Source organism: Prionailurus viverrinus, chromosome C1 (genome assembly GCF_022837055.1).
Source record: "Prionailurus viverrinus isolate Anna chromosome C1, UM_Priviv_1.0, whole genome shotgun sequence".
In the NCBI taxonomy this organism is placed as follows: Eukaryota; Metazoa; Chordata; class Mammalia; order Carnivora; family Felidae; genus Prionailurus; species Prionailurus viverrinus.
Window position 1 is genome coordinate 187846527 of NC_062568.1, and position 21327 is coordinate 187867853.

The 21327-nt window shown below is 45.3% G+C and overlaps 1 protein-coding gene across 1 annotated transcript; it reads right to left on the minus strand.

Annotated features, from left to right (window-relative positions):
* Positions 1 to 17422: 17422 nt before the first annotated feature.
* On the minus strand, positions 17423 to 20158 carry GJA4 (gap junction protein alpha 4). Its single transcript, XM_047868796.1, has 2 exons — positions 20082 to 20158; positions 17423 to 18944 (listed from the first exon to the last, which is right to left on the minus strand). The coding sequence occupies exon 2, from the start codon at positions 18922 to 18924 to the stop codon at positions 17923 to 17925; it is 1002 nt and encodes a 333-aa protein (XP_047724752.1). The 5' UTR covers positions 18925 to 18944; positions 20082 to 20158; the 3' UTR covers positions 17423 to 17922.
* Between the last annotated feature and the right edge of the window lie 1169 nt (positions 20159 to 21327).

Sequence of the window (21327 nt, forward strand, 5' to 3'; positions counted from 1 at the left end):
GGCTCTAACCCACAAACTGTGAGATCATAACCTGAACCCAAACCAAGTGTTGGACACTCAAATGACTAAGCCACCCAGGTGTCCCAGCTATTCTTGTTTTTGAACCAACTTGTTAGATCAAATAAAAATAGAAAAAATTAAAGTTAAAAAAATTTTTTTAATGTTTATTTTATTTTTCAGAGAGAGAGCGAGAGAGCGAGAGAGCGTGAGCAGGGGAGGAGCAGAGATATAGGGAGACACAGAATCTGAAGCAGGCTCCAGGCTCTGAGCTGTCAGCACAAGCCTGACGTGGGACTTGAACCCATGAACTGTGAGATCATGACCTGATCCAAAGTCGGGCGCTCAACTGACTGAGCCACCCAGACGCCCTTCTCTCTTTCCTTTCCTTCTTTCAACATTTCTTTCATGGCAGGTATACTGACAACCAATTCTCTCAATTTTTGTTTGTCTGAGAAAGACTTTATTTCTCCTTTATTTTTGGTTGGTGACTTTTTCCTCTCAACTCTTTAAATATTTCACCTCACTCTCTTCTTTCTGAGAAGAAGTTGGATGTAATTCTTAGCTTTGCTCCTCTATAGGTAAGGTGTTTTGTTATTTTTGTTTGTTTGTTTGTTTTTGTTTGTTTTTGACTCTAACTTCTTTCAGGACTTTTTCTTTATTTTTTGATTTCCTGCAATTTGAATATGGTATGTCTAGGTGTTAGCATTTTTTTTGGAGAGACATATTTTCCTTGTTTGGTGTTCTCTGAGCCTTCTACATCTGTGGTTTGGTGTCTGACATTAATTTGGGGAAAATTCCGAGTCATTATTTCTTCACATATTTCTTCTGTTCCTTTCTCTCTTTCTTCTTCTGGTATTCCTATTATGTGTATGTTATACATTTTGTAGTTGTCCCACTGTTATTGGATATTCTTTTTTGTTCTGTTTTGTTTTTAGTCTTTTTCATTTTGCTATTAGTTTTGAAAGTTTCTATTGAGATATCTTCAAGCTCAGAGATTCTTTCTTCGGCTGTGTCCAGTCTACTAATAAGCCCATCAACAGCATTTTTCATTTCTGTTACGGTGTTTTTGATCTCTACTATTTCTTTTTTATTCTTTCTTATAATTGCCATCTCTCTGCTTCCATTGCCCACCTATTCTTCCATCCTACTTTATCCATTAGAGTCCTTAGCATATTAGTCATAGTTGTTTTAAATTCCCAGGCTGACAGATCCTGTCATATCCATGTCTGGTTCTGATGTTTGTCTCCTCAAACTGTGTTTTTGCCTTTCAGTATGCTTTGTGATTTTTTTCTCGATAACTGGTCATTACATAGTGGATAAAAGGAACTGCTGTAAATAGGACTTTGGTAATACGGTGGTAAGGTGTGGGGGCAGAGGAAGTGTTCAAAAGTGTTATGATTAGTCTCAGTCTCTTAATGAGCCTGTGGTTCTTGACTGTGAACTTCACAAGTGCTTCTCAGCTGGTTCAAAGTTTCTCCTGAGGGCAGATGTTGTTCAGAAGAACAGGACTCTGGTGTGTTTCAAAATGGCTACTTTCCCCTCCCATTGCAGGAAGCAGAGGGGATTTTTCTCTGATATTCACTGTGAGAACCTAGTTGAGATTTTGAAGGCAAAACTCACAGAAGTGTGGGGATCTTCCCACACAAACTTCCCTCTGGAATTTTGGATTCAGACTTGTCCACACTGAGTTTCTAGGATTTGTTAATTACTGTATAGGTCTTCCTACCCTGGCACTGGTTCTGTCAGAGGTCTCAGCCGATGGGTCTGGTCTATTGTGATTTTCTATATTCACCTCTTGGCCTTTCCCTTTTGGGGGCAACACTTTGCCTTGTGACCTCAATTCTCTCATAGATCCAAGGAAACTTGTTGATTCTTCAGTTTGTTTAGCTTTTTACTTGTTGTTAGGATGAAATGGTGACTTCCAGACCCAACATCCTGGACTGGAAACTGGAAGTCTCACTTTCATTTTCAAAATCTATTTTCCCTGGAATTTAGAGTTCTGGATGGACAGTTCTTTTGTTATTGTTAATTCTTTGTTTTTATTTATTATTTATCATTATTTATTAAGAAATATTTCAAAACTTCAGAAATGTATAGCATAATAGAGTGCCCAGGAATCCATTCCCAGTATTTAACAAATGTTAATACTTATGTACTATAGATCATTAAAAAAAAATTTATAATGATTTGTTGGAGTGCCTGAGTGGTACACTTTGTTGAGCGTCTGACTCTTTTTTTTTTTTTTTTTTTTTTTTTTTTAATTTTTTTTTCAACGTTTATTTATTTTGGGGACAGAGAGAGACAGAGCATGAACGGGCGAGGGGCAGAGAGAGAGGGAGACACAGGAGCGTCTGACTCTTGATTTCAGCGCAGGTCATGATCTCATGGTTCATGAGTCTGAGCTCTGCATCAGGCTCTGTACTGACAACATGGAGCCTGCTTGGGATTTTCTCCCTCTCCTCTGCTCCTCCCCCACTCATGCGAGTGCTCTTTCTTTCTCTCTCTCAAAATAAATAAATAAACATTTAAAAAATATGTAACAATTTCTTGATTCAGTTGAAATGGACCTGCACACCTTCCTGAAACCAATTACCTTCTCTACTTTTTGTTTTTCTTTTTTTACCATCATGATAAGTGCATTCCTTAATGGGTCAAATAGGTGATGGGGATTAAGGAGTGCACTGATAATTGCTTTAAAAAAATTTTTTTTAATGTTTATTTATTTTTTGAGAGAGAGAGACTGTGAGCGGGGGAGGGACAGAGAGAGAGAGGGAGACACAGAATTGGAAGCAGGCTCCAGGCTCTGAGCTGTCAACACAGGGCCTGACGTGGGGCTCGAACTCACGGACCACGAGATCATGAGCTAAGCTGAATTTGGGCGCTCAACTGACTGAGCCACCCAGGCACCCCTGGACAGTTCTTTTTTAACTTTAAAAATATTGTTCCATTTTTCCTTGGTTTACTTACTTTTTTATTATTTATTTATTAATTTTTTTTAATGTTTATTTACTTTTGAAGGAGAAGATAGAACGTGAGTGAGGGAGGGACAGAGAGAGAGGGAGACACAGAATCTGATGCAGGCTCCAGGCTCTGAGCTGTCAGAACAGAGACCGATGCAGGGCTCCAACTCACGATCTGTGTGATCATGACCTGAGTGAAGTTGGTTGCCCAACCAACTGAGCCACCCAGGCGCCCCAAGCTTACTTAGTTTTTAATGCAAAGTTTTCTCTCATTCTTTATTCTTTATATGTAATGCTTTTTTAAAAATTGTGGATGCTATTAAGATTTTCTCTGTATCTCTGGTTTTCAACTATTTGATTATGATGTGCCTTGGTGTGACTATAATTATATTTATTCTCGTTGTGTTTCACTGTGCTTTTTTAATGAGATGTTTATGACTTTCATGAAATTTAATTTTTTCAGTCATTTCTTTCTTAAATATTTTTTTAGTGTCTTCTCTTTTCCCTTTTCCACTTCTAGTATAATCCCACTTCTTTTTAGACTACTTGATATTGTCTCATAGGTGATGGGACTCTTCTCAAATTTTTACTTCAATGTCTAATCTGATGTAAATCTCATCCAGTGTATTTAAAAATTTCAGATATTGCATTTTTTTCTATGTGAGTTCCATTTTAGTCTTTAAAAAATATTTTCCGTTGTTGTCTTCAGTATGTTCATGTTTTCCTTTATATACTTGACCATAGCTTTTGGTATATATAAAATAACTCTTTTAACTTTTTTTGGTAATTCCTTCATCTCTATAACTATTGAGTCTGTTTCTATTTATTAAATTTTCTCCTGGTTACTGATTACACTTCTTTGTGTCTGTTAGTTCTTATTAAGTTGTATTCCTTTAAAAAAAAGTTCAAATTGTTCTAGCATACAAATAAGTTACTAAGGATTAGTTAGATCCTTCTGAGGCTTGCTTTTAAGTTTTGTTAGGGTGGGTCCAGAGAATCCTTTAGTGTGCAGCTAATTTAACTCCACTACTATGCAATACCTTTGTCGGAACTTTTCTCAATGTCTCATGATTTATGTGGTCTCTCCAGTCTGGCAGATGGGAACATAAACTATTTCTGAGCCCGGAAATAGTTCCAGGATTTGTTCAGCTTATAGTTTTCCAGGGATTCTTGCCCTGTCTTCAGAGAGTTTCACCGTGCACTTGAGGGACCCTTCTGAGGATCTCTGGAGTTCTTTCTCTGTGAGGCTGCATCTTTTGTGGTATTCTTCCCCAGAAAGTCTAGCTGTCTGGACCTCCCTTAAATCTGATCTCTTTCTCTTTGATTCAGCAAAATTTCTGGTCTCTGTTTGACCTGCTTCTCTGCTCTGAAGGCTGAAAACTGTTTCCACACAGTTAACTGGGACAATTGTAGTGCCCACCTTGTTTATTTCCCTTCTCTCAGGGATGATAGTCCTTTGCTGCCTCTTGCCCAGTGTCCAAAGGAGTTGATTCATAATATTTCATCTGGGTTTTCTAGTTGTTTCTAATGGGAGGGCATTTTTCATAGCAGTTGATTCTTTGTGAGTAGAAGCACAATTCTCCATTAGTTTTAAATTTTAATAACTTCTAAAACTTGTTCTGTAAGTTTGATTTAGCTCTCTAAAATGTATGGACCTTAATTTCTTAACAAGGTCTTTTTTCTCCCTTTTTATTCTAATCATTTTAAACATATTTGTTTGTATAACTTACCTATTTACATACTGACATTGTGTAAGTTATTATCCCCAAACTTGGAGGCCTAAAACCAAAACCACTTATTCTTATGCATCTGCTGATTGGCTGGGGCAGGTCTGCAGAGTGAGGCTAGGCTCAACTGAGAACTTCTGCTTAACATGGTGGCAGCTGGCATGGCTTCACTTCTCACTGCAGATCTGTGGGCAGCCGGGACAGCTCTGCTTCTAGAGTGTTCTTTCAGGGCCCTAGCTGAAAGGGCAACAGCCACTCAGGGGAAGATCTTCTCATCATGACTGAAGAGTCACAGAAGAACAAACAGAAATATATGAGCCTTCTTAAGACTTACTCTGGGAACTGATCCATGGTTACTTCCTCCACATGCCACTGGTCAAAACAAGGCATCTACTTAAGCTCTAAGTTAAGGGATGTAAAAGTACATTCTGCCTTTGATGAGGCCATTGCAAGGGTGCAATGCAAAAAGGGATAGAGTGTTGGGGCCAGTAATAATTCAATCTGTCACAATTCAATCTATTGACCCTATTCAATGGTTCAGTGATTCAAAGTTTTGGGGAGGTCAAATTGTTCTGTATGTTGTTTTGTTTACTCTAATTCATAGTGTGTTATTTTCTTGTGTGTCTTGTAATTTTGTTTTGTGTTTTTTTAAGTGTTTATTTATTTATGTGAGAGAGAGGGTGAGTGGGGGAGGTGCAGAGAGAGAGAGAGAGAGAGAGAGAGAGAGAGGATCCAAAGCAGGCTCTGTGCTGATAGCGGAGAGCCCGATGCAGAGCTCGAACTCATGGACTGTGAGATCATGACCTGAGCTGAAGTCAGACACTCAACCAACTGAGCTACCCAGGCACTCCAGTGTTTTGTAATTTTGGATTGTGTGTTCACATATGGTGGGGCTTTTTCTATGGGACTTCCACGTGGCTTTCCTTGAGGAAACATCCCTCAAAAGTGACTTTCTTCTAAGTCCCCTGAGGCTCATATTGGATAAAGACTACTTGGGGTATCTGGCTCTCACAAAGAGTAGAAACTGAAATCCATACTTGTGTGAGAACATGTCTGTGGTTACTAAATCTCAAGGGAGGACTTTTCCCCTCCTACCAGCACCAAGGCCAGGAGAGAGAGGCACCAATGGCTTTTATTCAGGAGTCTCACTTCCAACTCTGCCACAACTGGGCCCAAAGGCTTGTCTCCTGTTCCAATTATCATTATTGGATATTGGATTCTGGGAGGAACCTGGGCAGAAACATCTGATTGACTGAACTCAAAGCATCGTTCCAAGCCTGAAAGGTGCTTTCTTCTCATTTCAGCTTCCATAATGGGAGGTAGACTCTGCCTCTTAGGCACTCCCTCCTCATTGGGAAGGGTGTGGATGCCTGTTCGAGGCAGCTGAACTTCTCTTACCTGCTTGAGTCTCTGTTTGCCCCATTTCCCCCTACCTCTGTCCCATGCTTCAGGGATATAGTTTCCTTTCGCTTCTTTTTGTGATGCTTACCTGCCTCCACGCAATATTTTGGAGTTTTCTTCTCCTAAATTGGTTGTAAATCTCTTAGTCTCTACTTCATATTGTGCAGATAAGCTCATGGGCTTAGCTCTTTTGAAAGTGTTCTTTCTGAGCCCTGTCAGAATCTCTGAGTTCAGTTCAATTAAATTCTATAAACCTTAATGAATACATTTTTTCTGGTTCAGAAAATCATTACTTTTTGTGGGAATTTCCTGATTTTGGTTTTTTGGGGATGCATAGTCCAGGCCCTCAGGGATCTCATGTTCTAGTGGAGGAGACCTAGAAAATTCAACTATCAAAATTCTTAGTTCAAGTTTCTCTTTTCAAAGCCTTTCAGGTGTTGAAAAGCCTAGACCACTTTTACTTCTTGAGGCTCTTGCTATATTAAATAGTAAGTAATTATATATAAAAATTATGGTATGTTTCAAAGATGTAAAATTTTTTAAAAGTTTATTTATTTTTGAGAGAGAGAACACAAGTGGGGGAGGGGCAGAGAGAGAGAAAGATGGAGAGAGAGAGAATCCTAAACAGGCTCCACACTGTCAGCGCAAAGCTTGAACTCACGTACTGTGGGATCATGACCGGAGCCGAAATCAAGAGTCAGTTGCTTAACTGACTGAGCCACCCAGGCATCCCCCAAAGATGTAAAATTTGAATGCTTTTTGACACATATGCTAAAGTGTAATGGTATGTATGATCTCATTTGGAAATAGTGCCAAAACTTCCACTGATGTTACTGCTGGGTTGGTGTTCTCAGTCTTGGCCTGTCCCCTCCCTGTCTCTACTCACATATACCCTGTTGTCATCTCCTTAGTCCCTCTGGAGGCCTCTCTTAAGCCAGTCCTGGGAAGGCATCTGAGCTCCCTGCCATACTGTGTTCTGTTCTTTACAGGGACTGACTGCTATAAGGCTGACAATAGTTCTTCTTATGGCTAAAGCTTGGCTTGGGTACCTGTGGTCCTAACCTAAAGTCTTCTCATGGCTAAAGCTTGGCTTGGGCACCTGTGGTCCTAACCTAATGCTTGGGCATCTGATCTTGAGAAGCTTTGGATCCTTTGCTGAGCTTGGCTTCCCGTGTCTGTCCTTCATTCCCCCTTTTAAGAATTCATCATCCCCCCCACCCTTGAGTTTCTGTTTCTGCTTTTAGAGATCCTCTGGATCACAGCTGAGCTGGGATGATTGAGGTTCTCTGAGTTCAGGGTATGGCCTAGGTAATCAGGTCCCCCACACCCTCAGGTTCTCTGTGATACTTTGCTGTGCTACCCCCCTTCCTGGAGTGGGGTAGAAAAAGGGGTACAGTCTTTTAGAAATAGTATTTTGCACTTAGCAAAGACTCCACACATACAGACCCAGGAATAAATGTAGATTCCACCAGGGAAAGCCACTTAATTGTATTAAACTCTCAGACTTATTGGATGAAGGATAAATCCGATTTATCAAAGCTAAGAGTCACTAATACTCTGGGTGAACATCCAGATTTAAGAGGATGGTTCTCATCAGTTGGCATAATGGGCTGAAGTGGACACGATGGCATTTTGCTGTTGCAGATGTCACATGTGTCACCTTTAGTACCCAAATTCCCAATTACATAAGCTCATATTAGTAATAGTTAGTGGCAGCTCACCAAACTAGTATCACTCTGACACAAAACATCTTACATGGCACACAGAGAAGCCAAGGAACAGTTTTATTTAGGGCTTTTAGTTGAAGTGTAAGCAAAGTGAGAATAGTTGGTGTGATTACCTAAGGCTGTCCAAACACCTAATTCAAATAGCATTTGTGTGTGTGGGGGGGGAGGGACTATAGTAATAAGTACTAAGATTCATGAAGAAGAAAATCTGAGTAGACAAACTGTTGCTGGAGACAGTAAAAAAAATTTTACAGAGTGACATAAAAAAGGCATTGAAATAAGAGTTAATATCTATTCTTCTCCGGGGCCCCTGGGTGGCGCAGTCGGTTGGGCGTCCGACTTCAGCCAGGTCACGATCTCGCGGTCTGTGAGTTCGAGCCCCGCGTCGGGCTCTGGGCTGATGGCTCAGAGCCTGGAGCCTGTTTCCGATTCTGTGTCTCCCTCTCTCTCTGCCCCTCCCCTGTTCATGCTCTGTCTCTCTCTGTCCCAAAAATAAATAAACGTTGAAAAAAAAAATCTATTCTTCTCCAAGTATTCCAAAAAATAGAAGAGGAAGGAAAACGTCCAAATTCATTCTATCAGGCCAGTATCACCCTGATACCAAAACCAGATAAAGACACAAAAAAAGCAAACTACAGGCCAATATCTCTGATGAATATGGATGCAAAAAACCTCAAGTAAACACTAGCAAACTGAATCCAACAATACGTTAAAAAAAAATCATTCACCATGATCAAGTGGGATCTATTCCTGGGTTGCAAGAGTGGGTCAATATTTGTAAATCAATCACGTGAGACATCACATCAATGTCAGAAGGATAAAAACCATATGATCATTTCAATAGATGCAGAAAAAGCAGTTGGTGAAGTACAATAGCCATTCATGATAAAAATCCTCAACAAAGTAGGTTTAGAGGGAACGTACCTCGACATAATAAAGGCTATATGCTTTTATTCAACATAGTACTGGAAGTCTTAGCCATAGCACTCTGACAAAAAAAAAAAAAAAAAAAAAGGAAAGAAAGAAAGAAAGAAAGAAAGAGAAGGCATCCAAACTGGTAAAGAGGAAATAAAACTTTCACTATTTGCAGATGGCATGACTGTATATAGAAAACCCGAAAGACTACACCAAAAATCTACTAGAACTGATAAATGAATTCAATAAAGTTGCAGATACAAGACCAATGTTCAGAAATCTGTTGCATTTATATACACTAATAATGAAGCATCAGAAAGAGAAATTAAGAAAACAATCCCATTTACAGTTGCAACAAAAATAACAAGACACCTAGGAATAAAGCTAACCAAAGAAGTGAAAGACCAGTACTCCAAGAACTATAAAACACTGATGAGAGAAATTGAAGATGACACAAAGAAATAGAAAGACATTCCATGCTCATGGATTGGAAGAACAAATATTGTTAAAATGTCTATACTACCAAAAACAATCTACAGATTTGATGCAATCCCTATCAAAATACCAACAGCATTTTCCACAGAACTAGAACAAACAATCCTAAAATTTGTATGGAACAACAAAAGACCCCAAATATCCCAAGCAATCTTGAAAAAACAAAGCTGGAATTTATCACACTTCCCGACCTCAAATTATATTACAAAATTGTAGTAATCAAAACAGTATGGTATGGGCACAAAAGTAGACATAAATCAATGGAACAGAATAGAAAATCCAGAAACAAACCCAAAATTATATGGCCAATTAATCCTCAACAAAGCAGGAAAAAATAGCCAATGGGAAAAAGATAGTCTCTTCAACAAATGGTGTTGGGAAAACTGGACAGCAACATGCAAAAGAATGAAACTGGACCACTTTTGTACACCATACACAAAAATAAACTCAAAATAGGTTAAAGACCTAAATGTGATACCTGAAACCATAAAAATCCTAGAGGAGAGCACAGGAAGTAATTTCTCTGATATTGGCTATTGCAACATTTTTCTAGATTTATCTCCTGAGGCAAGGGAAATAAAAGCAAAAATAAACTATTGAGACTACAACAAAATGAAAAGCTTTTGCACAGTGAAGGAAACAGTCAACAACACTAAAAGGCAACCTACTGAATGGGGGAAGATATTTGCAAATGACATGTTTGATAAGGGTTAGTATCCAAAATCTATAAAGAACTTATACAACACCAAAAAAAAAAAAAAAAAAAATCCAAATAATCCAATTGAAAAATGGACAAAAGACATGAACAGACATTTCTCCAAGGAAGACATACTGATGGCCAACAGACACATAAAAATATGTTTAATATCACTCATCATCAGGGAAATGCAAATTAAAACTACAATGAGGTATCACTTCACACCTGTCAGAATGGTGAAAACCAAAGACAAAAGAAACAAGTGTTGGGGAGGATGTGGAGAAAAAGGAACCCTCCCTAACTATTGGTAGGAATTCAAACTGGTGCAGCCACTGTGGAAAACAGTATGGGGGTTCCTCAAAAGGAAAAAATAGAACTACCCTATGATCCAGTAATTGTACTACTGGGTATTTATCCAAAAAGTACAAAAACACTAATTCAAAGGGATATATGCACTCCTATGTTTATTGCCACATTATTTACAACAGTCAAATTATGGAAGCAGCCCAGGTGTCCATCAATAGATGAATGGAAAAAGAAGAAGTGAATATAATGGAATATTAAGCCATAAAAAAGAATGAAATCTTGCCATTTGCAACAACGTGGATGGAGCTGCAGAGTATATACTAGGTGAAAAAAGTCAGATAGAGAAAGACAAATACCATATGATTTCACTAATATGTGGAATTTAAGAAAACAATGAGCAAAAGGGGGAAAAAAGAGAGGGGGAGAGAAATTAAAGAAACAGACTCAACTACAGAGAACAAATCCAGTGGTTACCAGAGGGGAGGTGGTGGTGGGGATGGATGAAATAGGTGATGGGGATTAAGGAGTGCACTTGTGAAGAACACTGGGTGATGTAGAGAATTGTTGAATCACTATATTGTACACCACTGTATGTTAACTATACTGGAATTAAAAAAATACTAAATGAAGGCAAAAAAAAAAAAAGGTATCAAGTCTGATGGGCTTTACAGACAAGTTTGTTCAAACCTGGGGCACCTGGGTGGCTCAGTTGGTTAAGTGTCTGACTTTGGTTGAGGTCGCGATCTCGTGGTTTGTGAGTTCGAGCCCCATGGTGGGATCTTTGCTGTCAGCACAGAGCCTGCTTCAGATCCTCTGCCTAGCTTTTTCTCTTCCCCTCCCCTGCTCCTGTGCATTCTCTCTCTCTCAAAAATAAACATTAAGTTAAAAAAAGTTTATTCAAACCTTCAAGGGATCATGCTATTAAAACAATTGCAGAGTGTAGAGTTTACTTTAATTGGTCCTTGGCCTGAGTATAGAATTCCACGTTGAAAATCAATTTTCTCAGAATTTTGAAGGCATTGATCCATTGTCCTGTAGCTTCCAGTATTGTTGCAAACTGTGGTGCCATTCTGATTCTTGAGACCACATATGGAACTATGTTCTCTCTCTGCAGTCTTGTAGGCTCATCTCTTTGTCTTCTGTGTTCTGAACATTTTCAGTAGTGTGGACCTATATTGTTCATTGGGCTGGGCACTCAGTGATTTGTTTCAGACTCTTTCATGTAAGATGCTTTCCTCAAATGCCTGGCATCCTTGGCTGTGTGCTCATATCTAAGAAAGGGTCACTAAGATACTGGGATGTTCAGAGTGAATGGGTGGGGCTTTGTGACTGATCTTCATTGCACGGACATGGAGTGGCTCTATTTCCTTAGGGAGCCCTTAGTGGCCACATCTTTAGGTCTTTCCTTTTGGGTCTGTCAGATTCCACTGAGAAGACTCTTCCAAACACCTGCCTAGAGAATATATACATGGCTTTCAGGATTCTGAAGAGGAGTGAAAAAAATAAAAGGAGAATATATTCTGCCAGATTTTATTTTATTTTTTAAATATTTAAAACAAATGTTTATTTTTGAGACAGAGAGCCGTGGGGGAGGGGCAGAGAGAGAGGAAGACAGAAGATCCGAAGCAGGCTCTGTGCTGATGGCAGAGAGCTGGATGCAGGGCTCGAACTCATGAACTGCAAGATCATGACCAGAGCCAAAGTATGACGCTTAACCGAGCCACCCAGGCACCCCTAAAATACTGTTTAATAATGTTAGTGTGGGTGCCTTGAAATGGGTACTTTTAAAAACAATTTTTAAATGGTTATTTATTTTTGAGAGAGAGAGAGAGAGGCAGAGAGAGAGGGTGACAGAATCGGAAGCAGGCTCCAGGCTCTGAGCTGTCAGCACAGAGCCTGACACGGGGCTTGAACTCATGAACCACGAGATCAAGACCTGAGCCGAATTTGGACGCTCAACGAACGGAGCCACTCAGGCACCCCGAAATGGGTACTTTCATGCAATGCTATTGAAGATTTAAATATTTTTTTTCTGGAAAGCAACTTGCAGGTCATATAGAAAAAAGTCCTGAACAATGAATAATATATCAAGCTTTCTTGTTCAGAACCTTAGAGAATGCTATTCCCTTTGTCTGGGATGCTCTCCCCATCTCTTCTGTGGAGCATCCCTCCTCACCTTCCTCAAGGCAGCCTTCTGTGGCCAGCAGTCTTCTCTTTTTATAGCTTCATCTAGAAGCAGCATTCTGGGAGCCAGCTGGGAGGGAGGGGGAGAAGGCTGAGGGTCTCACCATTAAGTATGTAAACTTCCATTCAACTGCCCTCTGGTCTTTATACTACTCCCACCCTGTACTCTCTATGGTGTTTCCCCCTCCTCCTCTGCTTTGTCTTCTCCTGAGAATAAGCTCCCATCCCTGTAAGGGTAGGGGAAGGAGGGTCCTCAGTGCCCAGTGCCTTCAGTCAGCTCTCTTGTTTCCAGCTCCACCTTTTCTCCCACGATCAGAGGTGGCTGGTGCTTCCACTTCTTAGAATTTGTGCGTTTCTGCATTTCTGAATAACCCACAATGGATTACTTCCACAATCAGAAAAAAGCCCCTAGCTTTTTAAAATGAAAAAATGTCATACCTTTGACCCAGTAATTTCACTGCTTGGAATGTCTTTCTTTTAAGGAAATAGGCAATTTGGAAAACACTTATGTACAGGCATCTACATCATGGTACAATTTATAACAGAGGATAATTGGTTGCAAACAATCTAAAAATCCAATATCACGGTCATGGTTAAGTAGAGAATGATAAAGTCGTGTGATAAAGCCATTAAGTGGTGTTTCCAATTTGATGACATGGGGAAAAGCTTTATGACTTATGTAAAATGAAAAAAGAATATAAAACTGTAGGTACAACTTCATTCAGATTTTATTTAAAAATATGCATGGAAAGGGGGTGCCAGGGTGGCTTAGTGAGTTAAGTGTCCGACTTCAGCCCAGGTCATGATTTCACAGCTTGTGAGTTTGATGCCTGCATCGGGCTCTGTGCTGACAGCTTGGAGCCTGAGCCTGCTTAGAGTTCTGTGCCCCCCTCTCTCTCTGCCCCTTCCCTGCTCACACTCTGTCTCTCTCTTTCTCTCTCTCAAAAATAAATAAACATTGAAAAAGTTTAAAAAAATATGCATGGAAGAGCCTGAAAGGAATTATTTCTGAATATTAATAGTTAGTATGCCTGGATGGCGGGATCTCATTATCTACAATGATCATGCATGACCTTTATAATCTGAAAAAAATTTCTATATATGGAAAAGAGGAGAAAATAGCAAAGTTAATATAATCCTACGTTGCATTCATAGAGGTAGAAGTTTTGAGTCAAGAGAGATTGATAATCTGGATTCTGACCACTTGAACTATCATGTCTAGCACTGAGGGGAGTGATGCACCTGTTAAGAGGAAAGTAGACAACTTATTGGTTGGCCAGAGACTTCTGGAAATCAGTCAGCTGGAAACATAGGGTAAGAGCAGACTCAGGACCAGCCTGGTGGCTATCTGCATGCGGCTATAGTTCTTGCATGGGAAGGACAGAAAGATTGAGCCTTGTGAGGCACTTGTGGTCAGAGCCAGGGCCGGTGGGGGAAGTTGTAAGGTGGAGAAAGAAATTCTGACAATTCCATGATGAAGATCCCTTCCTGTAAACGTCCGTGGGCATGCTGAGGTTAGTGTAAAAAGGAAACAAAAGGATCTACACTCAAGGAACCGGGGGTTGTCCGTAGAATCATGAGGTCAGCAACCCAGCGGCCAGTGAGCCAGCACATTAGGTTGGAAAGAAGTTTGACATCACCCAACCCTGACAGCTCTGTTTATGCACAGCTCATGACGTTCACATGCTCCCCTGGGTCACAGATAAGATGACCTTGGGTTATGCAAAATTCCCAGTGCACTCCAAATAACCCTGTCCCTTTCTTTCCTACTTAGGAAGGCAATGTGAATTCAAGTGACTGGAACTGATCTTATTATAGAAACAGAGTTGAATCTGTTCTGATTGATGAAAAATAGCACATCACTCGTGAGCTTTAGACTGGTGATTAGTGACAGGTTACTCCCTGTTTCTCATTCAACCCTTTCGTTTCACAGGGGGAAACTGAGGCCCAGAGAGGGACAGGGACTGGAGTCAAGTGAGTGTGAGGAGAGTCAGGAGTAAAGCCCCCAGTGGCTCTTTCTGTGACCCAGAATTGCCTGTTGCCAACGTAGATTTGGGTGGTGGTGAGGAATAGGCAGGTGGGAGGAAGAAGCGAGCTGGAATCTGCTGTGTTCCATCCAGGCCCGCATCTCCGAGGAGGTGCCTGAGACCAACACGTACTCCTTGGCCTTGCCCCACTAGTGCTTAGAGGTGAGGCGGGGCGGGCGGGGTGGTGTGCTGTGTCCCCCAAAGAGGCATGCTGAAGTCCTAACCCCCAGTACCTCAGAATGTGGCCTTATTTGGAAATGGTCTTTACAGAGGTAATCAAGTTACAATGACGTCATTAGGAGGAACTTAATCCAATATGGCTGATGTCCTTACGAAAAAACGTGGACACAGAGACAGACACACGCAGAGGGAGAATCCCATGTGAAGATGAAGGCAGAGAGTGGGGCAATGCTTCTGCAAGCCGAGGAATGTCAAAGACGGCTGGCAACCCACCAGAAGCTGGGAGAGAGGCCTGGAACAGACTCTCCCTCACAGGCCCCAGAAGGAATTGACCCTGCAGACACATTGATCTCGGACTTCTAGCGGCCAGAAGTGTGAGAGAATAAATTTCTGTGGTTGAAGTCCCCTCCACCCTGTCTGTGGTACTTTGTCACGAAAGCCAAGTGGCATGGAACTCGTAGCCCCTCTGCATTCATAAGTCTTCACCCTACTGCACTGGGCCCACCCACCCTGTGTGGCTCCATTCCCATGGCACTATTCTTATCCTCAGACCACAGCCCATTTGCCCTCGTGGTTGTGTGGCCACCAGTCTAGGACCCAACCCCAGCCTTGCCCAAGAGCCAGGTCCCTGGCCTGACCCCAGACCCAACTCCAAGCTCAGAGCAGGCGACCCTTGAGGGAGGGGAAGGATACCTTCCTTACTCACCTAGCCCTTTCTTCTCTTACCTTTCCAAGCTAGGACAGGTAGGGAATACCTACTGGAAGCACAGGCTTCTAGAGCCCTCAGACTGGGCTGGCTCTTAGAGACTGACCTCTAAGCCACAGATCTGGCCTCTCACCCTGGCTGGGGAAGAACCCTTTGGAAGAGGACCTCAGTGTCCCAGATCATGCCCTTCTTATTCACGAACAGCCTGCTTTCTGACAAGTCTATCTCAATCCCTCATGTCATAGACATGTGGGATTGTGAATGATGGAAGTGAATGATGGGCTAGGCCCATGGGGAATAAAAGTGACTCTGTGGTGATCCTTAGAGACTCACTGGGGAGATAAAACAGGCTCATACTAAGCAGCGGTTCAGTTTCCTGAGTTAGAGATCATCACTGGGGACTGGCTGGAGAAATCAGGGAGGGCTTCCTGGAGGAAGAAGGGCCTGTGATAACCTTGCTAGAGGCTGAGCTGAATTTCACTACATGACTACTATGAGCCAGGCAGACTCATGTACATTCTCTTATTTTTGTTTCTTGTAACTTGTGAGGCAGGCAGTGTTATCTGCATATTACGGAGAGAACAGAGACTTAGAGAAGGGAAACAATTGACTTAAGACCACAAGGCTTTGTACATGTCAGAAGTAGCATTTAAATTGAGGACCCTCTGATATCAAAGTTCATCTTTCTCTTTGCACTCAGGTACTGCCTTTTTCAATGTAGTGTGGTGTTTGGAAGTGGGGGAAAGGGCACTATAGATCATCAAAGGAGCAAGGTGGGAGCATACCTGGATGAGTCTGGGGAGCCATGAGGAGGCTGGTCTGTCAGATCTCTGGGATTCAGAAGGAACAACAGAAGCCGGAGGAATTATAGGGCTGTAACTTTTCAGGCTGAGCATCCAAACTTGATGGGTAAGTCGTGAATAAGTTAGTTATAGGATGAGGGGTACAGAGCTGGTGTTTGGAGACCTATCTTGATGAGAGTAGGGATGAGCTGCCAACATGCTGTAAAGCTCTCAAGGAGAGGCGTGTGGCCACATGGGATGGACCCCAGGTCCCTGTCCAGCCCCAGATCTCCCTGATTAGGGGAAGACAGCCAGCTTGCCTCTGAGGGCCACTATCTGAGTGCTTGCCACCACCTGGGTCACCTTCCATGAAGGGTCAACTCTGCCAATACTGGGTTCATCCTTACCTGTACTTCCCCCATCCTGGATGGCTCACCAGGCCCTAAGCACCCCCAGGACCCCCTGCCCATTCCCCTTCTCTGTGCTTTTGCAAAAACAATTTTCTCTGCCCGAGTATTCAGCGTCCTCTTGCCCTTCCCAGTGAACTATTCATCCGTCACGATCCAGTTCCATTTTTTTTTAACGTTTTATTTATTTTTGAGACACAGAGAGACAGAGCATAAGCTGGGGAGGGGCAGAGAGACAGGGAGACACAGAATCCGAGGCAGGCTCCAGGCTCTGAGCTGTCAGCACAGAGCCTGATGCAGGGTTCGAGCTCACAAACTGCGAGATCACAATCTGAGCCAGTCGGACGCTTGACCGACTGAGCCACCCAGGCGCCCCATCCAGTTCCATTTTTTACTACTTTTACTGCAAACTTTGTGACTCAGAGGCAAGATTTCTCTGTACTCAGTGCATGGGGAGGAGATATGTTGCAAGCCTTTGGGGGGGCAGACTAGAAAGGGCCAAGGTAGGAGGAGGCAAGTGATCTAAATCTGCCTCCCCAAATACCAAGGGGTCCAGAATGAGCTGGGATAGGGTAGAGGGCTTGGGAGCAGAGTGTCCAGTAAGGAAGCACACTGCACTCAGCATGGCCAGGGCACTGGATGGCCATGGGGTAGGATGGGGACAGGCAGGGGCTTTGGCTGTTGTGGGGGGCTGCGTGGTAGAGGCATTTCAAAAGGTGAGCGTTCAGGACTCAGGGCTGCTAAGAGGCAGGATGTAGGGGTTTGAGGGTTTAAGACGCTGGGTGGAGTTGGGGTTTCAGAGGCCAAAGACGGATCATACGAGACTGCAAAGAAAAGGAAGCCGGGCCAGGCGACTGCCCCCCAACCTCCCAGGAGGCACATCATGACAGCATCAGGACACACGTAGCTTGTGACCAAGTCTTGTTTATTTTAGAAGCATAAACAGTGGAACTAGGAAGGAGTGAGAACGAGACACCAGTCCCCTCGACAGGGCCAGATCCAGCACAGGCTGTGTGTGAGCTCTCTGACCCAGCAGCCTCAACCAGCCCTTTCCTGTGAGGACAACGTGGGCAGAGGTGAATCTTTCATGAGGGAGGGGTAAATTGGCTCCGGGTTGCTCTGAACCAGGTGAAAAAGTCCAGAGGCCCCACAAGGCCCTTGGTCTGGAGCACCCCAAGCTGGCTTTGTCTGTGCCTGTGGCAGAGTCATGTTCTGGAGGGGGATCCATGGTGCCCCTCTGGTCACCAGGAAAGCCCCAGATGCTCAAACACAATCTGCAATGAGGGCTCCTGGCCAGCAAGCATCTGCTTCCCTTGCTCCCCTCTTTCCTGCAGTCTTCAGGGAGAGGGCATCCAAGGCAGCCAGACTTCCCTGGGCCCCTCTGTTGGGTGACATAAGCCCCAGTCCCCTACACATACTGCTTCTTGGAAGCAGAGCTGCTGGGGCGACTGGGGGATTTCTGGCCACTCTCGGGAGGCGGGTCCAGGAAGAGGGGGGCCCTGGAAGAAGCCAGCCTCTCCTCCGTAGTCAGGTTGGCCCAGTTCTGCTCACTGGATGAGAGCCCATTGTAGGTAGGGCAAGGCGGGGACGAGGGGCCCTCGCCCACGGGGAGGTAGAAGAAGACCTGGTCAGGGTAGGGCTCCGAGGAGGTGCGCTGGGCCGGGGGCACATCCTGGCCCTGCCGGGCCCTCACCCCCCGGCTGAGGCAGCGGCACAGCAGGTGTCCCAGCTCCAGCAGGTTGAGCACCAAGGAGATGAGTCCGACCACCAGCATGAAGATGATGAAGATAGTCTTCTCTGTGGGGCGCGAGACGAAGCAGTCTACGAGGTAGGGGCAGGGGGCGCGCTGGCACACAAACACTGGCTCCATGGTCCAGCCATAGAGACGCCACTGGCCATACAGGAATCCTGCCTCCAGCACACTTTTGCAGAGCACACTGGCCACGTAGGTGCCCATGAGTGCCCCGCGGATCCGCAGGCGGCCGTCCTCTGCCACTGAGATCTTGGCCATCTGACGCTCTATGGCTGCCAGTGCTCGCTCCACGCGTGGGTCCTTGGCTGGCAGAGCCCGCAGCTCCCCCTCCTTCTGCCGCAGTCGCTCTTCACGCCGGGACAGATAGATGACGTGGCCCAGGTAGACCAGGGTGGGTGTGCTGACAAAAAGGAACTGCAGCACCCAGTAGCGGATGTGGGAGATCGGGAAGGCCTGGTCATAGCAGACATTGGTGCAGCCCGGCTGGGCCGTGTTACACTCGAAATCTGACTGCTCGTCGCCCCACACGGACTCGCCAGCCAGGCCCAGGATGAGGATGCGGAAGATGAAAAGCACCGTCAGCCAGATCTTGCCCACTACAGTCGAGTGCTCCTGGACTTGGTCCAGCAGCTTCTCGAGGAAGCCCCAGTCACCCATGGCTACCCGGCCTCCTCCGTCTGCAGGGAGATAGAGGACACAGTCAGCATGACATCCTTCTCAGTTGTCCTGGCAACAAGCTTGCAGGGAGGTTGGCCACACCCATTCTACCTACAGGGACACTGAGGCTCAAGGAGGGGAAGGGACTGGCTTGGGGGTTCACAGCCAGCAGGGTGGTCAGGACTAAAAGCTGATCTTTGGATGATGGCTACTAGGTCCTTGTTTTGTCATACCTCTCTATCCCTGTTGTTCCCAGGCCGAGTCCCAGGATAACACAGCTCAAGATTTGGATCAAATTGAGGCTCCTGAGCTTATGGGAACAGAATCTGAGGAACTTACCCCAGGTCACATGGCTGTGCTATGCCCCTCCTTCCTTTTGCCCATGATGGGCTGGCTGTCCCTGACTGTGGGCAGTGGTGGTGCTATCTTCAGCTTCTCAGGGGGCCCAAAACCTCAGGTCCCTGCCCCCCTGCCCATGGTAAGTCACCCAGCTGACCTCACTCTAACCTTTGAGCTGCGGTAAGGGGCAGGTGGGAAGGGTGTTAGATGCTAAAGGCAACATCCTGCATTAGTTCCACCTGTCAACAATAGTGACCACCTGCCACTTAAGTATGGACACTGATCCTACCCCCTTCCTCCATACCCCCTGGGCCCCCAAGCTGTTGTTGATAAATTCTAGACTCTTAAAAGAACTGTCATAGCAGGGTGGAGGCATAGGCCACCAAGTTCCCAGAACACGGGGTATGGGGGAGGTGGGTGGGCAGAGAGCTGGGGGAAGAAATGCAGGGAAGGGGGCAGGGGAGGCGCTTCTTCAAGGAGCAAAGCTCTTTAGCGCCAGGCTCTGGAATCAGACTTTGGTCCTGGCTCCCTTTTGCTAACTAACCCTGGGTAAGCGTCAACCTTAGCACCTCAGTCTCCTCTCCTGTAAAATGGAAATAATACTCCCACCTCCTAGGGTTATAAGGATACAGTGAAAGAAGCCAGTAACGTGGCTTAGCAGAGAGCCTGGCCCGCAGCCGTCGCGCCTCCCCCGACCCCCAGCAACCCTCAGCCCGTGGCGGCCGAGTGGCCGGTGGCGGAGGCGTCTCCCTCCCCCCGCCCCGCTCGCTCGTTAGCAGGTGGCGTCCTGGCCCTCCCCACCCCCAAGCCCAACTCACCGCCTGCCTGCCGGGTGGCCCAGGTGGCGGCGGGGTTAGAGCGACGGCGGAGCGGCGCCCGCGGGAGCCCTGCTGGACGGCGCCGGACGGCGGGGGCGCCTTAAATAGCGCGGAGGGGCGGGGTGGGGGCAGGAAACGCCACGGGAGGGCGGCGGGGCGCTTCTCAGAGCCGGGGGCGGGGACCAGGAGGTGCCGACTCCCTGTAGCGACGCTTAAGGAAAGGGCCCCGGGACTGGCACTGGGAATTAGGAGGCGGAGGGGGCTTGAGAGGCCTCTGGCTCCCCTTCTTCGCCTTCTGCGCGGTGTTCCGACCCGGAACCCTCCCAGCCTCAGTTTCTTTGGCTCTGGAACAGGAGTTCTGCAGGGCCAAACCTTTCCCAGGTGGCTGGATTTAAAAGGATCACAGCGAGAACTTTCTGATCCTGCAACTGACCTGAGGGCTGCGAGGGATGGGCAGATGCGGATGAGGGTGTGGGGCCTCCAGGGAAGGACCTTTCCTTGACCATGGGGTCCTCTTGCCCTATGTCAGAAAAAAGAGAGAAGACCACTCATTTTTCAGGGTGCCACCGTGTGCCCCGCACTGTGCCCGGACTTGGCAGTCGAGGCTCATCAGGACGTGGGGGACCACATCGGGAGAGAGGGGTTATATCTGCCCTCCCTAGAGTCCGTGGTGGAGCTGGGCTCTCAAGCCAGCCTGAATTCTTGCGGAATTCTCAAACATCTCCACTCCTGGGCAGGCGATCAGAGGTCACTAAGCAACTCCCATAGATCACTGGAGACTGAAGAGGAGGGGCTCTCCACCTTTAGCTTGGATCCCTTGCTCATGCCTCTAAATGGGGAGGGGTCTCCCAAAGGAATGAAAAAGTGGGGGGGGGGGCAGAACCTGCCATCCTTCATTCAGGCATCGCCCTGTGGATGAAAGTTAATGAGGGTCTGCTGTGCTGCAGCATTGTAAGTGGAGCTGGGGGGTTGACCATAGCCAGCCAGGTGTGGTCTCTGGTCTCCCACTCTCACTGGCTGCTACAGGAGGCCGGAATTGAGCATATCAGCACTTGGGTAAGAGTAAAGTAGCAAATCTGGAAGGTTCTCCTGAGGACTACAGGGTGACTCAGAGGGGACTTGGTTAGGGACGTTTCCTGAGAAGACTGAATTAGCCGGTTGAAGGGGGTGCAAGGGGGAACATTCTAGGCAGAAGGAACAGTGTGAGCAAGAGCCTGGGTTGCAAGGTCTCGAGACCTTGGCTGCT

Coding starts and splice junctions, on each gene's coding strand:
- GJA4 (XM_047868796.1), bottom strand. CDS start 18,924: ATGGGTGACTGGGGCTTCCTCGAGAAGCTGCTGGACCAAGTCCAGGAG.